General features: G+C 45.0%; 1 protein-coding gene across 1 annotated transcript; it reads left to right on the top strand.

Annotated features, from left to right (window-relative positions):
- Nucleotides 1–1,148: 1,148 nt before the first annotated feature.
- LOC120860840 (transmembrane protein 202-like) lies at nucleotides 1,149–16,018 on the top strand. Its single transcript, XM_040236543.1, has 5 exons — nucleotides 1,149–1,229; nucleotides 1,470–1,722; nucleotides 14,231–14,380; nucleotides 14,936–15,067; nucleotides 15,781–16,018. The coding sequence occupies exons 1-5, from the start codon at nucleotides 1,149–1,151 to the stop codon at nucleotides 15,960–15,962; spliced, it is 798 nt and encodes a 265-aa protein (XP_040092477.1). The 3' UTR covers nucleotides 15,963–16,018.
- Nucleotides 16,019–17,590: the final 1,572 nt, after the last annotated feature.

Here is a 17,590-nt window from a genome sequence, read left to right as displayed (position 1 = left end):
AGGCAGTAGGCTAAGTTTTAGGAGACAGAGAGTTAAATAACACTTTTGGAGAAGGAGGACTATATGCTAAAGCATGGACAAAACCTAGCTACTAATAGTAGCTCTCACCAGCTGAAATAAAGAATAGGTTTCCACAAGTTGGGATGGGTGGGGAGAGCATATGGTAGGAGAAAAGTGTGCTGGGACATTCTGATTCACCCCAAACTTTGGAAAACAAGAGCTGGTGATCCAGCTGGGCATTTACTAGAATCAAAGCTCATGCTGTGGAACAGGATGACATCTGTTCAGCATCTTGGGTTGGTTTTGAGCCCTTGTGGGGAAAGGAGTTTAGGACCAATGCTGAGAGTTGTCTGAAAAGGAGACTTTGAGATACTCCAGGCATATGTTGTGCTAGCTGTGGAACCAGAGAAAGGCTATTCTCCTCAATTCCACATGGAACTCAACACTGCTGACTTATCTTAATGGTAGCTTTCAGCACATTGGCTGGTAGCCCCCTGGGGAAGGGACACTGACATTTTCACAGAGCCCTGTCTGCAGTGGCCATGGCAGAGGCTGTGAGTAGAGGACATTGAAGAGGGGAAACTAGAGCAAAAAAGGAAGAAAAAGGTGGATGCTGAATGAAGGACTATGGCTGACAGACTGATTCCTGCATCTCTTGAGACACACCTGAGGTCTTCCACTTAAAATTGGGCCGAGAATATGAATTCTGAACTGCTGAGATATCTGTATACATAAACATATTTATATTCTGATCAGATATATAATCTTAAATTATAACCACAAACTATTGAGTCCTGGAAACATCAGAGTATACTTTTTAATTTGTTTTTAGGGAACTACATCTCATTTATCTTTATGTCCCAGGACCTATCACAAAACTTGACATGTAGCAACTGGTGGCAAAATACTTGTGGATTTATTTAACAGGGGAGGTGGGAGGGGTCAGAGAAGGAGGGTGCAGAGCATCACACGTACGTGCACCTGCTGAACACTTGAGGATTTCTCCTCAATCTGACCAGACCCAGAATATGAAGCAGAAACGGAATCTGTGCCAAGGGGCTTCCAGCACCCTTTGAATTCTGCCCAGTGTGTATTAGGATGTACTGGGACAAGTTCCGTGGCAGTTAGAAAGTGAACTGGCTGCCAAGATGGAGAGGGAGGAGCAAACAGTCTTCGCCTTCTACTATCCCGAGGTTCCCAAAGTCAAGGGGGACCGGAGATACCAAAGGGTGAGGAGATGGCTAGTTGTAGTTCAATGGGAAGAAGAGGACTTGTTTAGAGGTGGGTCTAGACAGAGTGTCCTAAAGATAGGGAAGAGATGACCCTGAGCTGTCTTTTCTGGAAGGGGTAGGGAGAGATGTCCTAGGCTCACATGTGGGGGTGCTTGAGGTAGAGAAGAGCAGGGACCCCGGGGAGTAAGGGTTATCTTCTCGGGTAGGCAATATCTCCCTCATCCCTCACCCTTGTAGCCTACCCTCCCCACCCAACATCCGAGTGCCTTGATGCCACCCCAGAGGCGACAGCAGCATGTGGATCAGACACACACCTACATCCGAATGTTCTGTGGCAGCCTCTGTGGCTTTAGCCTCCTAGTGCTGATCTGCATGTCCCCAATGAACTGGGTGCAGTTCCTGGTGATCAATGATGGCCTTGAGCTCTACGCAGGACTCTGGATCCCATGCAACCATGAGCTGTGCTGGAGCCACACACCCAAGCCACCCTGTGAGTGTCACTGAACTGAATGCTGCAGGCCCCACAGTTCCAGAATTTTCTGCCACATTGGCTCTTCATCTTTTTTCCTCCAAGATCTTTTGACCTTCACCTCTCTGAGTCTAGAAAGGATCTCAGCCAGATTGTGAACATGGACGTCCTTTTCTCTGATATCCTCGGTGTACCCTTTCTCCTTCATACCTCAGGTCAATTCCTCTCCCAAATTATGAGCTGATAGCCTTTTCCTTTCTGTGAAGAACTTGTTTGTCATTTATGAGCTGTTCTTGTAATGCAATGAGATTGTTAGTCTAATGTGGTTTGCAGAAATAGGAGTGCTAGATCATAGCTGGAAGATAGAGCAAAGTGTCTCAGCCTCTGTCAGTTTTAACTTTCAAGGTCAGTTTGTTCTGCTAACTGTAGAAGAGAAGCTGAATGTGTGTCAGATATGTAGTATAACAAATGCCAGATATTTAGAGAATAAATTGTCAAATTTTTGTGAATTTAAGTAAATCTGAAGATGAAACACATAATATTAAAAAATAAATTTCTAGGGGAACTTCCCTGGTGGTACAGTGGCTAAGAATCCCAATGCAGGGGGCCCAGGTTCAATCCCTGGTCAGGCTACAAGATCCTACATGCCACAACTAAGACCTGGCACAGCCAAAAAAATAAATATATTAAAAATAAATTTCTAGGACTGTATGCATGAAGCTTTTCAACCAGAACTAAGACTTAGAGGAAAGCTAAAACTGTACTATACAGTTTCCCCAACATCCACCAAGAGATACATTTATGCAAAAGGACAGGTACTGTGAAAGAAAGCATACATGAGTAAAGTGTTTATTTCTCCGAAGATGAACAGGAGTCCAAGATTTGGCGGGAGGGGGCATCTATCCAACCATGAAGTGGAGTATCACCTATTTGGCATGGGCTCATATTTAGGATGGGTTTCCCAGGTAGCTCTAGTGGTAAAGAACCCACCTGCCAATGCAAGAGACATAAGACATAAGGGTTCCATCCCTGGAAGAGGGCACAGCAACCCACTCCGGTATTCTTGACTAGAGAATCCCATGGACAGAGGAATGTTGGTGGGCTACAGTCCATAGGGTTGCAAAGACTCAGACAAAACTGAAGCAACTTAGCATCCATGCACACATATTTAGTATCTGGAACTAAGGGATAGGATCCTAAAATGAGATCTTCCAGAAGGAACTAAAATGAAAGGCAGGCAGACAATTCAACTACATTTTCAACTAAAACTAAAAACTAGAGAAAATAATTGTAACAAATATGAAAGATAGAAGGTTAATGGCCTTAATAAATATTAGATAATATACAAGTTCTTATTATAATAAATAAAATACCTCCATAAATAAACTTTTTGTAAACAATTTACAAAACAGACACTGCAGATGTCTAACAAACATAGAAAAAATTACTTTAACCTCAATCCATCACTAAAGAACAGCAATCAAATGAACAATGAGATAGGATGTTTAGCCATGATATTAACAGAGATGTGTAAATGGTAATATCTGTGCACAATGCTGCACACTCTCACACCATGAGGAACAACCAAAGCAATATGATAAGTGCATCCAGAGATTTACACTCACTAGCTTCATTTCTAGAGAAATGGAGTAAGAGATAGAGGCATAGTGACTTCCCTGGTGGTCCATTGGTTAAGACTCTGCTTCCACTGCAGGGGGCACTGGTTCAGTCCTTGGTCAGGGGAACTAAAGATCCTACATGTCTCATGGTGCATAAAATACAAATAAAAATAGATATAGGCATAAACATTAAGCTGCAATTGTATTTATGTTACTGGGTACCCAGGCTACACCTCAGGCTTTGAGATTATTATTTAAAATTTTAATAATTTTGTTTATTTTTGGCTGTACTGGGTCTTCGTTACCATGTGGACTTCTGTCTAGTTGTGTTGAGTGGGCTTCTCATTGCAGTGGCGTCTCTTATCGCAGAGTGGGCTCAGGGCAGGTGGGCTTCAGTAGGTGCTGCACGTGGGCTCCGTAGCTGCAGCTCCCCTGCTGCAGAGCTCAGGTTCAGTACTAGTGATGCCTGGGCTTGGTTGCTCCAGGCATGGGGGATGTTTCCAGACCAGGGATCAAATCCGTGTCCCCTACATTAGCAGGCAGATTCCTTACCACTGAGCCACCTGGGAAGCCCCTATTTAAATCTTTCATGAATCAGAATCTTGAAATGTTATCACTTAAGCAGTAGTTTATTTCTTGGAGTCTTGAATTCACCTATGAGGCAAACTATTGTTTAGAGAATGTCAACTGAGTTCTTTAAGTACACAGTTGTAAGTATCCACCCTATTTCCAGTGTTGTGCTGTGCTCAGTCACTCAGTTGTATCCCACTCTTTGCGACCCCATGGATTGTAGCCCACCAGGCTCCTTTGTCTGTGGGGATTCTCCAGGCAACAATGCTGGAGTGGGATACCATGCCCTCCTCCAGGGGATCTTCCCAATCCAGGGGTCAAAACCAGTTCTCGCGCATTGCAGGTGCATTCTTTATCAGCTGAGCTACCAGGGAAGCCCATTTCAATGTTAACTAGTCCTAATTCTAGGGTCAGTAATTAATCTGCAATACAGATTTTGTTAGGAATGCCCCAAATGTTATCAGTATGTCTAGGATTCATCAGCCTGTAATAATAACATGCTATTGTAAGGCAAGTGCAGAGAAAAAGAGAGCAAGCCAGGCAGTTAGGCAAGAAAAGGGAAATTTATTAGAGGGAAAAGAGAGGGTGACTGGCCCTTAAAGAGAACCAGCATCCTCCCTTTCTAACGGTGGCCTTCTTATACCCCACCAAGGAAAAATTCTCTGAAGGGGTGGTCACATAGCTGGAGGTCTGGAATCTGGTGGTCTTGCAGCTTTGAGAAGATAGGCGCCAGTGAGATAACAAGATGCCATTTGGGGAATTTGGTCAATCTCAAGGATCACTGTGATTTATTCTTTGTTTGCGAGGTCAACATTATGAGCCATCTTATTAGTGAGACCCCATGTGGACCCTATCATTCCAGCCTTTCTGATTTAGGATAAGGGCCGAAGGTCAATCTTCTGTAACTGCTTCCTGTAGGACAGGGGCATCGTGGGGGTGAGATAAGAAAAGGCTGGAATGTGGGTCAAGGGGATTTGTGTGAGGTCAAAGTTTTTGATAATCTGAGTGAGTTAGAAGTAGCTTGTGGATAGTTCAGTTGGTGAGGGTTTGTAAGCGATCCTGCCACTGTAAGAGTTACACTGGGCTCCATAGAGGTGATGAGAGTTGGGGTCTGGGGCCCTGGGCACCTTCAGTCTTCAGCGGTGAGTCCGAGGAGGCTGGGCAGAGCTGGGTTGGAGGACTCCTGCTTGGGACCAGGAGGGGATGTCCGGATCCCTGGAGAGGGATTTGGGCAGTTGACCTTCCAATGTCTCTTTATGCCACAGCTGGGACATGGACCTGGAGGAAGCCTTGGCTATAGGCATGAATGAGCCCGGTGTCTTTCTTTGCCGCATTTGAAACAGGGCCCAGGTGGTTTCCTTTCTTTGCTGGTTGGTGGAGGCTTGGAAACCATGTAGGACAGTGGGTAAAAGGTGGTCTTTGGCCTGACCTCATTGGGCCTTCTCTAGCTTTGCCTGTTCCTCCCAGTTCTTGAAAACCTTAAAGGCTAAATTTAAAAGGTCTCATTGAGGGGGTTGAGGGCCTTCTTCTGCCTTTTTTGGTTTCTTTCGGATATCTGGGGACGACTGGGACATAAAATGGGTCTAATTTTGTATATTTTTGTAGCAATTCCATTAACCTGGCTAGAAATTGTGCCGGGTTTTCATCTAGTCTTTGAGTTACTTCCTGGAGCTTAATCAAAGTTGAAGACATTATGCCCTGCCTTTTGAAGGCCCACAATGAGGCAAGCAATCATAAGATTACGGGCTGCTCCTCCAGATCTCCCTGCCTGATAATCCCAGTTGGGATCATCTCCGGGGCGGGGAAGCCCCTATGGGCTTAGGTCTATCCTGTGTATCTCATCAGCATGCGCCTGAGAGGCTTGCCATATTCCTTCCTTCTCTTCTGGGAGAAGAGTGGGTGAAAGGATGATGTAAATATCATGCCAGGTTAAGTCATAAGCCTGGGTAAGATACTTGAATTCTTTTAGATAATTATCAGGATCTGAGGAGAAGGAGCCAAGACTCTCTTCAATCTGAGCTAGATCAGTGATGGAGAATGGGACATGAACCCCAACAATGCCTTCTGCTCCAGCTACTTCCTGTAAAGGGAGGAGTGGAGCAAGGGAGGGAGTGGGGTCCTGCGGTGAAGTTTCCTGTTTTAAAGTTGTTCAGGACCCGGTACACAGAGGGCATCTAGGGAGGTCCAGGTAAAGCCATGGGACCCTCAGGGTAGAGGGTGGGGCTGAGGTCTCTGTGTATCTCAGGCACAGGCTGGGGACCCTCCCAGCTGGGAGCTGGAGGCCTGCGCTTGAGAAGGAGGAAGGTAGGAGGGTTCGTAAGATAGAGGTTGTGGAACTGGATCTGGAGCAGCTGCAAGGGAATCGGGAGCACTAGGGGTGGGCTGTGGTCAGGAGGGTCGAAGGAAGAAGAAGAAAAGTCTGAACAGGGAACAGGAAACATTGTATTAGGAGGATGTGGCCCAGAGTGGGCTAAGAGTATTTGAGAATTAGAACAGGATTCACAGAGGGGGTCGACAGCGAAGAGCAAAGAAAACCTGAACGTAAGGGATTTCTAACCACTTACCGTTAAGGCGGCAGAAATTATCAAAGTCCTGTAGAGGATTATACATGAGAGTTCCGTTTTCTGGCCATTGGGACGTGTTATCAAATCTGTATTGCGGCCAGACAGTGTTAAAACAGTAAATAAGTCTTTTTGGTCTGATCTCCTCTTGGAAGCCCAAAGCGTTTAGGTTTCGGAGAAGGCATCCTAGAGGAATAAATTTTGAGGGCGGGGATTGAGAATTTTCATCTGCGGCCGAATAGGGAGGTTAGCTGCTACTGCTGCTAAGTCACTTCAGTCGTGTCCGACTCTGTGCGACCCCATAGACGGCAGCCCACCAGGCTCCGCCGTCCCTGGGATTCTCCAGGCAAGAATAATGGAGTGGGTTGCCATTTCCTTCTCCAATGCATGAAAGTGAAAGTGAAGTCGCTCAGTCGTGTCTAACTCTTAGTGACCCCTTGGACTGCAGCCTACCTGGCTCCTCCATCCATGGGATTTTCCAGGCAAGAGGACTGGAGTGGGGTGCCATTGCCTTCTCCGATAGGGAGGTTAGACAAGGGCGAGAGAAAGTGAGGAGAAAGATCCGAGAGAAAAGGCGTCCCTGCTCTCAGGATTTTCTCAGAGAGTAATAATAGTCTGCTTTGAAATGGGCGTGCCCTATTTCAAAGTCAGATGGGGCACAAGGCCAAGGGCCCGAGGGCAGTGGGGATCCTCCCACCTAGTGCTAGGACTTGGAAATGAAGCGAGCGAGAGAATCCAAGAGAATGGGATTTCACTCACCCTTGTAACCGATGGATGGATTGTGGGCCAGTGTGTGGATGTCAGTCCAGCAAGACAAGTGGGAAGTCCCGTCCCCGAGCTCGTCTCAGTTTCTCGGCCAGGTCCAAGGGAGGGGCCCACTGGAGGTGGACTCGTGAGAGGAGCTCACTCAGTTGCGTTGGATCTTCCCTCCTGGGTTTCGGCACCAGAATGTAAGGCGAGTGCAGAGAAAAAGAGAGCAAGCCAGGCAGTCAGGCAAGAAAAGGGAAATTTACTAGAGGGAAAAGAGAGAGTAATTGGCCTTTAAGGAGAACCAGCATCCTCCCTTTCTGACGGAGTCTTTCTTATACCCCACCAAGGAAAAATTCTCTGAAGGGGTGATCACGTAGCTGGAGGTCTGGAATCTGGTGGTCTCGCAGCTTTGAGAAGATAGGCGCCAGTGAGATAACAGGATGCCATTTGGGGAATTTGGTCAATCTCAAGGATCACTGTGATTTATTCTTTGCAAGATCGACATAATGAGCCACCTTATCAGTGAGACCCCATGTGGACCCTATCAGCTATTATTGCCCAAGTTCAAGAACTACAAACTTTTACCTACTGGATTGCAAAAATTTAGCCACCTCTCCCATGGTGTCCCCAGTTATTTCTGAGACTTTCACTGGGGCTATCTCAGATGGGCTCAAAAACATGTGTGTTCTTGTTCCTTCGTCCTAGACTTACTTCAGGCCGCTGTTCCTCTACCTCTTTCTTCCCCTGGTTCTAGATAACTGATAACCTCTGTGCTGTATTGGTGATGGGATGAAGAAAGAATGGGAGTGAAGCATGCAATCCTTCACTTCTGCTACTAGGTCTCAGCATGCAACAGACCTTTCTGCTAATTTCCTACATAAGTGAGACCAGACCATAATGTAAAGGAATGTGTGTTGCCAGTGAGAGGAACTTGAACTGTTTTGCAGAGGGTAAAGAAAGCCTGGGTCTTTAGTCCAGAGCCAGGACCCTGGGAATCGTCACACAATAAACACCCACAAGCTGTGTAAGGATGTTTGATTCTAGTGTATCCAGCAGGTACGAGTGAATCTAAATACAAAGAAGGTTTCAGAACTTCCTCTCCAGAGTGCTAGGTATCCATCCAGAATCTCTTGTATTCCAAAACCACATCCTTTGGGCACTTCCCCTGAGCCTGGGGGAGTTTTGATCCTAAGCTCCTGGAATGGAAACACAATGGCAGCAGCTTGGAGATTTAAATTTGGCTAAATAAGTGGACTGATTGCTCTGCTTGTCTCCAGCAGCACCTTCCTCATCCTCAAAGCCAATGGGTACTTTCCATCTCCATCCACTCAATCTGACTCCTTCAGAGTTAAAAGGCGCTAGATTTCTTTGGAGCACTGCTACCCTGTCCTGGCTTTGATTTTTGCTGAAGGCACTAGAGTGAAGTGAGGGGAGCCCTCTTGGAACATCTCATTACCAGATGACTTCTCCGCTCTTTCTTCTTCCTCTTTTGCTGTTGTTGTTGGAAAAGGAAGGTTTGCTCTATTGAGGAACCCAGCAACTCGGGGAGAAGATGGGCTTGTGTCCAGGCACCAGCTTTGAAGATTCTGCTCCACCATGAAAGCTTCGCAGATGGTAAAGAATCCACCTGCAAGGCAGGAGACATGGGTTCGATCCCTGGATCGGGAAGATCCCCTGGAGAAGGGGATGGCTACCCACTCCAGTATTCTTGCCTGGAGAATCCCATTGACAGAGGAGCCTGATGGGCTATAGTTTATGGGGTCGCAAAGTCAGGCACGACTGAGTGACTTCACTTTCGCTTTTCACTTTCATGCACTGGAGAAGGAAATGGCAACCCACTCCAGTGTTCTTGCCTGGAGAATCCCAGAGACAGAGGAGCCTAGTAGGCTGCCGTCTGTGGGGTCGCACAGAGTCGGACACGGCTGAAGTGACTTAGCAGCAGCAGCAAAGAGTCAGACACGACTGTGCATGTAATTTATATATTTTGTATCTATGAATGTTTCTAAAGGGGGAATCATTTGGGAAGGAGGTCAGAGTCTTCATTATCTTCCACTGTGTGCAGACTTTTTTTCTGATTGGTTGGTGGTGAGGTAACAGGGTGGTGTTTTAGGAACCTTGTGCTCAGGCTGCAGTCACCATCCTTTATGTGGGTGGAGGCCTTAGTTCCTAGCTTCAGGACTTAATGAAGCTCAGGTTCTTTGTTTGTTTGTTTGTTTGTTGGTTGGCTGCACTGGGTGTTTGTTGCTGTGCGTGGACTTTCTATAGTTGCGGGGAGCAGGGGCTACACTTCATATGGGCTTCTCATTGTGGCTGTCTTTGTTGTGGAGCACAGGGCCTAGGGCACTGAGGGCTTCAGTAGTTGCTGTCTGTAGGCTCCAGAGTGAAGGCTCAGTAGTTGTGGCCTAGGCACCTAGCTGCCCCTCAGCATGTGGGATCTTCCCAGACCAGGAGTCGAACCGGTTTCCCCTGCATTGCAAGGCGCTTCTTAATCACTAGACCACCAGGGAAGCCTGAAGCTCAGGTTCTTGCTATCTCATCACAGAAAGAATTCAGGGAAAGACAGAGTTGATAGGTAAGAAGTGGATTTATTTACAGAGAAACACACTTCACAGACAGAGTGTGGGCCCTCTCAGAAGGCAAGACCAGCATGCTCTTTCATCTGATGTTGTCTTCACTTCCCCACTGCTTCCTTTTGGGGTGTCAACAGCCTTAAAAGAGATGAGCATCTCACGTGAACCAAGCCTTTTTGTTCACAAGAGTGGGGTGGCTTCCAGCTCTATACCTCTCACTTTCCAGAGACTTTTGGGCAAAGTTTTACTTTCCTAATAATGGAAGGGGATCTTGCCCATCAATTACAAACTGCCAAATGGTTTCTCAATTCACTGAGAAACGCTACTTCTTTCTTGTTGGCCAGTGCCCCCTCCTGTCCTGGCAGCTTTTACATGTTACCTGGTGGTGCTCTGAAGTACAGAACCACTGATTGGGCTGACACTAAGAATACCAGCAAGGATATTATGAAGTTTTCCAAATGATTTGGACTTCTTCTCTGCCAAATTGAAAGTGATGTCTCTTCCAGGATGTTAGCTTCATTGTCTTCATAACTGGGAGGTTTGTTTTGCTATTCCCGCAACCTAAGTCCACATCAATGCATGTCCTTAAAGAAAGCTTAGAAATGTTTGGGTACAGGTGACCCACATGGGTGTTCCTTCTATCCAGGGTGCTCCTCTCTGGACCAAGATTTCTTACTGACATGTACAAGTAGGGACTTTTGTAACAGGTTCTAAAATTTTTGAAACATTAATAGGTAAGCTGCCATATAAACTGTTGGTTAGGGCTTCCTTGGTGGCTTATTGGTGAAGAATAACCAGCCAATGCAGGAGACATGGGTTCGCTCTCTGGTCCTGGAAGATCCCACATGCCATGGAACAACTAAGCCTCTGTGCCACAACTACTGAGACTGTGCTCTGGAGCCTGCAAGCCATGACTACTGAAGCCTGCACACCCTAGGGCCAAAGCTCTGCATTAAGAGAAACCACCACGTTGAGAAGCCCGCACGCCACAGTGAAGAATAGCCCCTGTTTGCCACAATGAAGACCTAGTGCAGCCCAAAATAAATAATTTCATTTTAAAAAATTGTTGTTTAGAAGCTAAAATATGATTTCTTCTTACAGGATGTAGAGGCTTGAATTCAGCTTTCAGACATTTGTTTTGTTACATGAATTTTAGAAAAAACTATGAAGTTAGCCAAATGTAGCTGTTTGAGACTCTGAAGCTAAGTGCTTAGTTTGGTTAGATAATTTGTTACATATCGTTATGACTGGTAGACATGGTTCCTCTAAGGGTTTAGACTATACTATGCTGCAAACCTTTAGTTGTTCTCATGGAATTGTGAGTGATCTTGTTTATGGAGTGTTCAGACAAAGAGAAACTGAGACTAAAAAGATGGTTAAGAAGAACGTGAAAGTAGTCTTCCCCTCGTGGTAGAAGAAAGACTAGACTGTAACATCTTAGACAGGAGTTGAACTGGATATCTTAGTCCTCTTTTGTGTTTTAAATATCGGATCTCATGTGAACCAGCATAAGCTAAAGAGTGAACTTCTTTATAGAAATTCAGAAGAATCTCATAACTCCCAAAGGCAGGAAGTTTTCTGGACCTCAGGGGATTCCAGAGGAGACTGTGATCTCAGGCAAAGAAAATCAAGCCAACTAGTCATTCAGTCTCTCCTGAACTCCTTTGTCACTTCACTTTGGTTATGCTTTATTTTATCTCTACAGCTCAGTTTTTCCTGTTTATTAGTATATAAGTGCCTGGAAAGGGGGATATCCCAGGCTAGCTTTATATCTTCTTGGTTCAAGCAAGCAAAAGAGGAAAGTAGCATCAATCAGTCCCAAATCCAGATAGCCAAGCACAGGAATTAAACTAGTACCTTTTTGTGGTCCTACTAATGATAGTCAAAGGAGTTGTAGGCAAGGGTCCAGGGCTTGAGACAAGGGCTGTGAGGGCCCATGGAAGACTACAGGCTCAATACTGCAAAAGATGCTTTTCACACTGGGCTTCAGGCAGCTCAGTCTAGCTGATGGCTCTAGCTGGCTAGCTCTGTATATCATTTTATTTATTTAGTTTTGGCTGGGTGGGTCTTTGCTGCTGCGTGGGCTTTTCTCTAGTCGTGGTGAGTGGAGGCTACACTCTAGTTGAGGTGCATGGACTTCTCTTTGCGGTGGCTTCTTATTGCAGAGCACGGGCTCTAGGGCTCTTGAGTTTCACTAGTTGTGACACAGGGGCTCAGTAGTTACAGCTCTAGGGCTCTAGAGCATTGGCTCAATAGTTATGGAGCAGTGGCTTAGCTGCCTCCAGGCATGTGGGATCATGCCGGATCAGGGATTGAACCCACGTCCCTTGCATTGGTAGGTGGATTCTTTACCACTGAGCCACCAGGGAAACCCCTAACTGGCTAATTCTGAATGACCTAGTTTTCAGAAAATGTGCTGCCCTTGGGTTTTCATGTTTTAATGTGGCTAACTTGTTGAGGCCATATAGCACCTGACCTCTGTGGGTAGGAGGGTGAAAAAGAAAGTGAAAGTGAAAGTTGCTCAGTCTTTATGACCCCTTTGGAATTTTCCAGGCCAGAATAATGCAGTGGTAGCCTTTCCCTTCTCCAGGGGATCTTCCCAACCCAGGGATCGAACCCAGGTCTCCCACATTGCAGGTGGATTGTTTACCAACTGAGCTGCAAGGGAAGCTCAGGAATATTGGAGTGGGCAGGAGGGTGGTTTCTCTTAATGGAAATTACTGTTATTGATTTTTGTTAGCCAGTGGTATGTTCTAGACAACAAAATAAAACTTAAGAGGCAGTTTGTGGATTAGGATAAGCTTGGTATTCTTCTCTCTAAGGTTACTTGGAAGCTGGATTTGGCTTTTTAGGCATAAAAGTACTTAGAGAACTTTGCATGGTAGGGATGAGCCGGCCCTTGTTACATTGAGACAGAAAATAAGCTAGACGAGGAAGCTCCCTATGAAGAAATTGAAGATATTGGTAGATCTGTGGTACCTCAGTAAAGATATATCTACTTGTAAGTTACTCCATTTCTTAATTCTTCTGTAAAACTGGGGAAGATAAAATACGGAAGAATTGTTCTGTATTGCTGGGGAAGTCAAGCGAAGCATCTATTTCATGTTAGGGATATAGTAGCAAAAAGTAAGGGTTGGCAGGGCTTCCTTGGGGGTCCAGTGGTTAAGAATCAGCCTTGCAATGCAAGGGACACAGGTTCAATCCATCCCTGGTTCAGGACAATCCCATGCTGAGGAGCAACAAAGCCTGTGAGCTGCAACTACTGAGCCCATGTGCTGCAACTTCTAAAGCCCACTCACCTAGAGCCTGTGCTATGCAACAAGAGAAGCCACTTCAATGAGAAGCCTGCACGCCCCAACAAAGAGGCCCCACTCGACTTGCCACAAGTAGAGAAAGCCTGAGTGCAACCATGAACACCCACCACAGCCAAAAAATAAAATAAATAAGTAAATAAATCTTAAAAAAAAACAGTAAGGGTTGGCAAGTTCCCTCTTCTTTCCAACTCCAGTCTGAAGGGGCAGAACCAAGGAGAGCAGAACCCTGGAGCCAAGAGATCAGCAAGAGGCATGTTATGGCACCAGGGTCAGGGCATTGGAGCAAAAGAACCTTAGCAGACCTGTCCTCAAACACATGTGAGGTGGGGCCTTGAGAGACTCAGAAAAAAAAAGGAGTTACTTGTGGGGAGTTAAATTCCTGCAATCCAGTAAATTGGGGGCTTGAAATCATTACGGTTTGGGAGTTAAGGTGAATGTGACTTCATTTTATAGTCACAGGCTGATTGTTCATGCCAGATACATTTAAAAGAGAAAAATAAATAGAAACAAACTCCAACAATGGTAAAATCATTAAGCAAAGTATGTTGATATGATAGACTATCTTGTAGCCATTAAATGTGATGTTTACAGCAGATGATCTGAGAAAATCTTACTGCATCATCTCTTTTAAAAAATCACTAAATTTGGTATCATGTCGACTATGTACAGGGGATAGAAAAATACCAGAAAGAAACCAAATAAGATGCTAACAATGGTTGTCTGTGGGTAGTGGGAATGTGGCTGATATACTTCCTGCTTCTTGGCACTTCTGTAGCCCCTCCAATGCTATATTGAGTATGTATTACTTTTAGAATTAGAATTAGGAACAAGAAAAAGTTCAAACACGTGTTGTAATACTGGTCACACCTCTTATAAGCTGGTCTACATCTAAGTTACTGTGCTAACGTACCCAGAACTGTTTGTATATTATCTTTAGTTTTACAGTGAAGGTTTTGCCTTCATAGTAAAAAATTCCAAATGTCAATGAAGAGCTGGGAAAGATTCCTACCTTGTGCCCTGGACGCCAAATAGCGAGCTCAGTTTCATCCTCTTCAGTCTTCACTCCCTTCTCTTAAGACTCTGTCTGGTTTTCTTAAGGAGAGGTTCCCAGCTGGACTAACCAAGCCTCTCCTTCTCTTTGGCAGATTACCTCCAATATTCCAGGGCCTTCTTCCTCATCTCTGTCTTCACCATACTTGTTGTCCTTGGCTGGCTCTTCAGTTCTTGCCTCCCTAGAAGAGGAAGGGTGACTGGTAACTTGGATCTGAAGGTATCCATGCTCAGCTTCATCTCAGGTACAGACCTAGATGGCAGGGTAGTACTGTGGTAAAACTGCTGGGGAAACAAACTTCCTCTGTGTGGGTTTTTATCCTCTTTTTCTTGTTCCCTTTCTCTTCTTCATTCCATCAAGTTGCCAGCTACCTGCCCTGTCTTACTGTATGAAACACATTCGTTACCTTAACCCAGGGAAGAGGCCTCACCTTGGTCAGTCATCTTGATTAGATTTTTATCTATTTGATCCTTTCTATGTAATATGGTATGGGCTTCTCCAGTGGCTTAGTGGTAAAGAATCTGCCTGCAACGCAGAAGACGTGGGTTTGACCCCCGGGTGGGAAAGATCGCCTGGAGGAGGAAATGGCAGCCCACCCCAGTTATTCTTGCCTGGGAAATCCCATGGACAGAAGAACCTGGCAGGCTACAGTCCATGGGGTTGCAAAAAAGTTGGAAACAACTTAGCAACTAAACAACAATGATAAATAATGTAGTGTCTGAAAGTAGAAGAATTGGGGGCAGCAGTCAAGGCAAATTAAAGACACTGAAGGATGTGACATGTTTTCTTCTGATCCTAGCCTCCTGCTTGCTGCTCTGCCTCATCCTGTTTCTGGAACAGGTTGACTTGTATACTTCGGAAAGAGTGGAGTCAGCTCTCCTATGGCCCTATCAGGTTAATTGGGGGAGTGACTTCATATACTGGTTTGCGGGTGAGTCAGTCCCCTTCCTGCCTTAAGCTAGAAGGATGGAAGGGGAAATCAGTTCTTGAAAGGGAGGAGGAATCTAGGAGAAATAGAAGCCCTAACCATTTCTATTAAAAACATTCATACCTCAAGAGGCAGTGTGATATGGTAAAGAAAACATGCATTTTGGAGTCTGAAAAAAATCTAGAATTAGTAACCTGTTCTACTAACTGGCTTCCCTGGTGGCTCAGATGGTAAAGCGTCTGCCTACAAAGCCAGAGACCTGGGTTCAATCTCTGGGTTGGGAAGATCTCCTGGAGAACGAAATGGCAACCCACACCAGTATTCTTGCCTGGAAAATCCCATGGATGGAGGAGCCTGGGAGGCCACAGTCCATGGGGTCGCAGAGTCGGACACGACTGAGCGGCTTCACTTTCACTTTTCTACTAACTGAGGCACAGATGGGTTGAGAAACTTGCTCAAGACCATAGAAAAAGTAGGAACTATGATTTGCATCCAGGAGGTTCAAGCTTTGTCCTAACCACGGAAGAAGTACCGTAATGAAATGGGAGTGCAGGAGGGTAAAGGAACCCTGCTGGTGGGGGGCGGGAGTGGGCAGGGGATTGACGTCACTGAAAAGAGCCCCTGTGAGCTGAGTATTGAAAGAATGAGTTAAAATTTTCAAAGCCCAAAGACCATCTGTCTCTTGAAACTCACGTCGAATTCTTCTCTTCCCCTAGGGATTGTCTCCTTCCTCAATTACATAACTTCCAGATCTCCTCCTCTGGATCAAGACATCACTGCAGTTCCTACAGAAAAGTCAAGGCTGGGATTTGGTCCAGTGACTCTGCCTGTTGAAGATGACTGGTCAGAGCTTCTGACAGAATCTTCGAGTGAGATCAGCAAAACCGATCAACTATAGAACTGTGACTGATAAGAACCCAACTATTGCTTGACTTAAAAACAGGGGAGAAGCTAACTGAGTAGGGAATGATTGTGCAAATTTGAGGAAACTCTCCTAATATCATGTCCATATAACTGAAGGGGACAGCATTAAAGCTGATGAAATGTCCTTTGTGTATGTTGCATCCAAAATGTGTATGGTAGTCATAAAGCAAATAATGAAAACTCCCAGAAGAAAAAGTTGCTAAAAGAAAACATCAGTGTTTAGGTACATGGATGAAAGAAACTAGCAATAGATGGCAGTGCATTGAATCAGAGCTCTCTTGGGAATCAGGGATTTCATAGACCAGAATGGTGCACGCAGGAAAATGTCACCAAATTTTGTTTGGACTTTTCTTTGCCGTGTGTGGCCTTGGGAATACTCAGGATGGAAGTCATTTGCACACTATTGTTGAATCTGAATTGGGCATCATTACCAGAAATGGAATGAATATCAGTGGAGATAATACCTACCACCCAAAGGAGTTGAGAAGTGCTGGATAGATTTAGGGGAATCTATGACACCCCCCTTTTCTATGAGGAATGGTAATTTGAAACCCTTATAGTCTGTTCGGTAAACTGACAGCTTCTTTATAGGCTGAGGGTTATGTGAACCAGACATCTGTAAACTCTGAAATTCTGTTTTTTTTTTTTTTTACTCTGAAATTCTATATTCTCTTTTCTGTGAAGGGCCATACTGTCCTTTTAAAATTTATTTTTAATTGGAAGATAATTGCTTTACAATGTTGTGTTAGTTTCTGCCGTACAGCAACGTGAACTCCATCAGATTCTTGATAGGGCTCTGACCTTTCTGATTCTTCAGGGATCTATTATGTCTTTCCAAGTCAAATGAGGCTAAAGGACTTTATTCAGCCTAAGCATATATGTGGACCAAGTTAAAATTTTTCTCCATGTTTTATATACTGTGTAAGACAGTAAGGGTAGGGGCATTCAGGTAATTACATGAATATTTTGATGGCTAGAGATCCCTTTTAAACTCAGACCAGATTCCATGCAGAAGGTCCTGGGACATTCATCCTGTTTTTTATTCCTTTAGTAGCTGCCGCTATGCTTCTGTTGGTTGAGGTCCATCCTTCTTCTCCTCCAGCCTGGCAATAGAATGGAATAGTGGCCCGTTTCACCCCTTGCTACTCTTAAAGATAAGCCTTGGGATCCTTTTGTTTTAAAGATTCATTGATAATCATTGTATAAAACAAACATAACAGCTCTAATAATCCTGGCCCCCCCATCAGTAATTACCAATCATTTCCAGATGGTAACTGGAAGACTATTAGGTTAATATTTCTGCTTTTATTAAAGGTCAGAGTTAAGCAGCACAGGCATGTGTATACCCACGCACAGAGACACACACAAATGCATGTATATAGACATACCCCATTTTGACCCTGCCTTAGGAAACCCTTCTCTCTATGTTGGTGATCTTAGTTATGGCAGAATCTAGTGTTCCCCTACTTCAAGGGGCCTCATTTCAGAGGCTCTTCAGGCTGTTCCTGGGCCTTTGTCTGGTTGTTAGATGTGGAATTCAAGTCCAGCTTGCCCTCCTCTTGTCACCACTCACACTAAGTATACCCCACAAGTTGACTAATT

The sequence above is a fragment of the Oryx dammah genome, unplaced genomic scaffold (genome assembly GCF_014754425.2).
Source record: "Oryx dammah isolate SB20612 unplaced genomic scaffold, SCBI_Odam_1.1 HiC_scaffold_11208, whole genome shotgun sequence".
In the NCBI taxonomy this organism is placed as follows: domain Eukaryota; kingdom Metazoa; phylum Chordata; class Mammalia; order Artiodactyla; family Bovidae; genus Oryx; species Oryx dammah.
The sequence above is the reverse complement of the archived record's forward strand: the minus strand, read 5'-3'. Positions and strand labels throughout refer to the sequence as shown.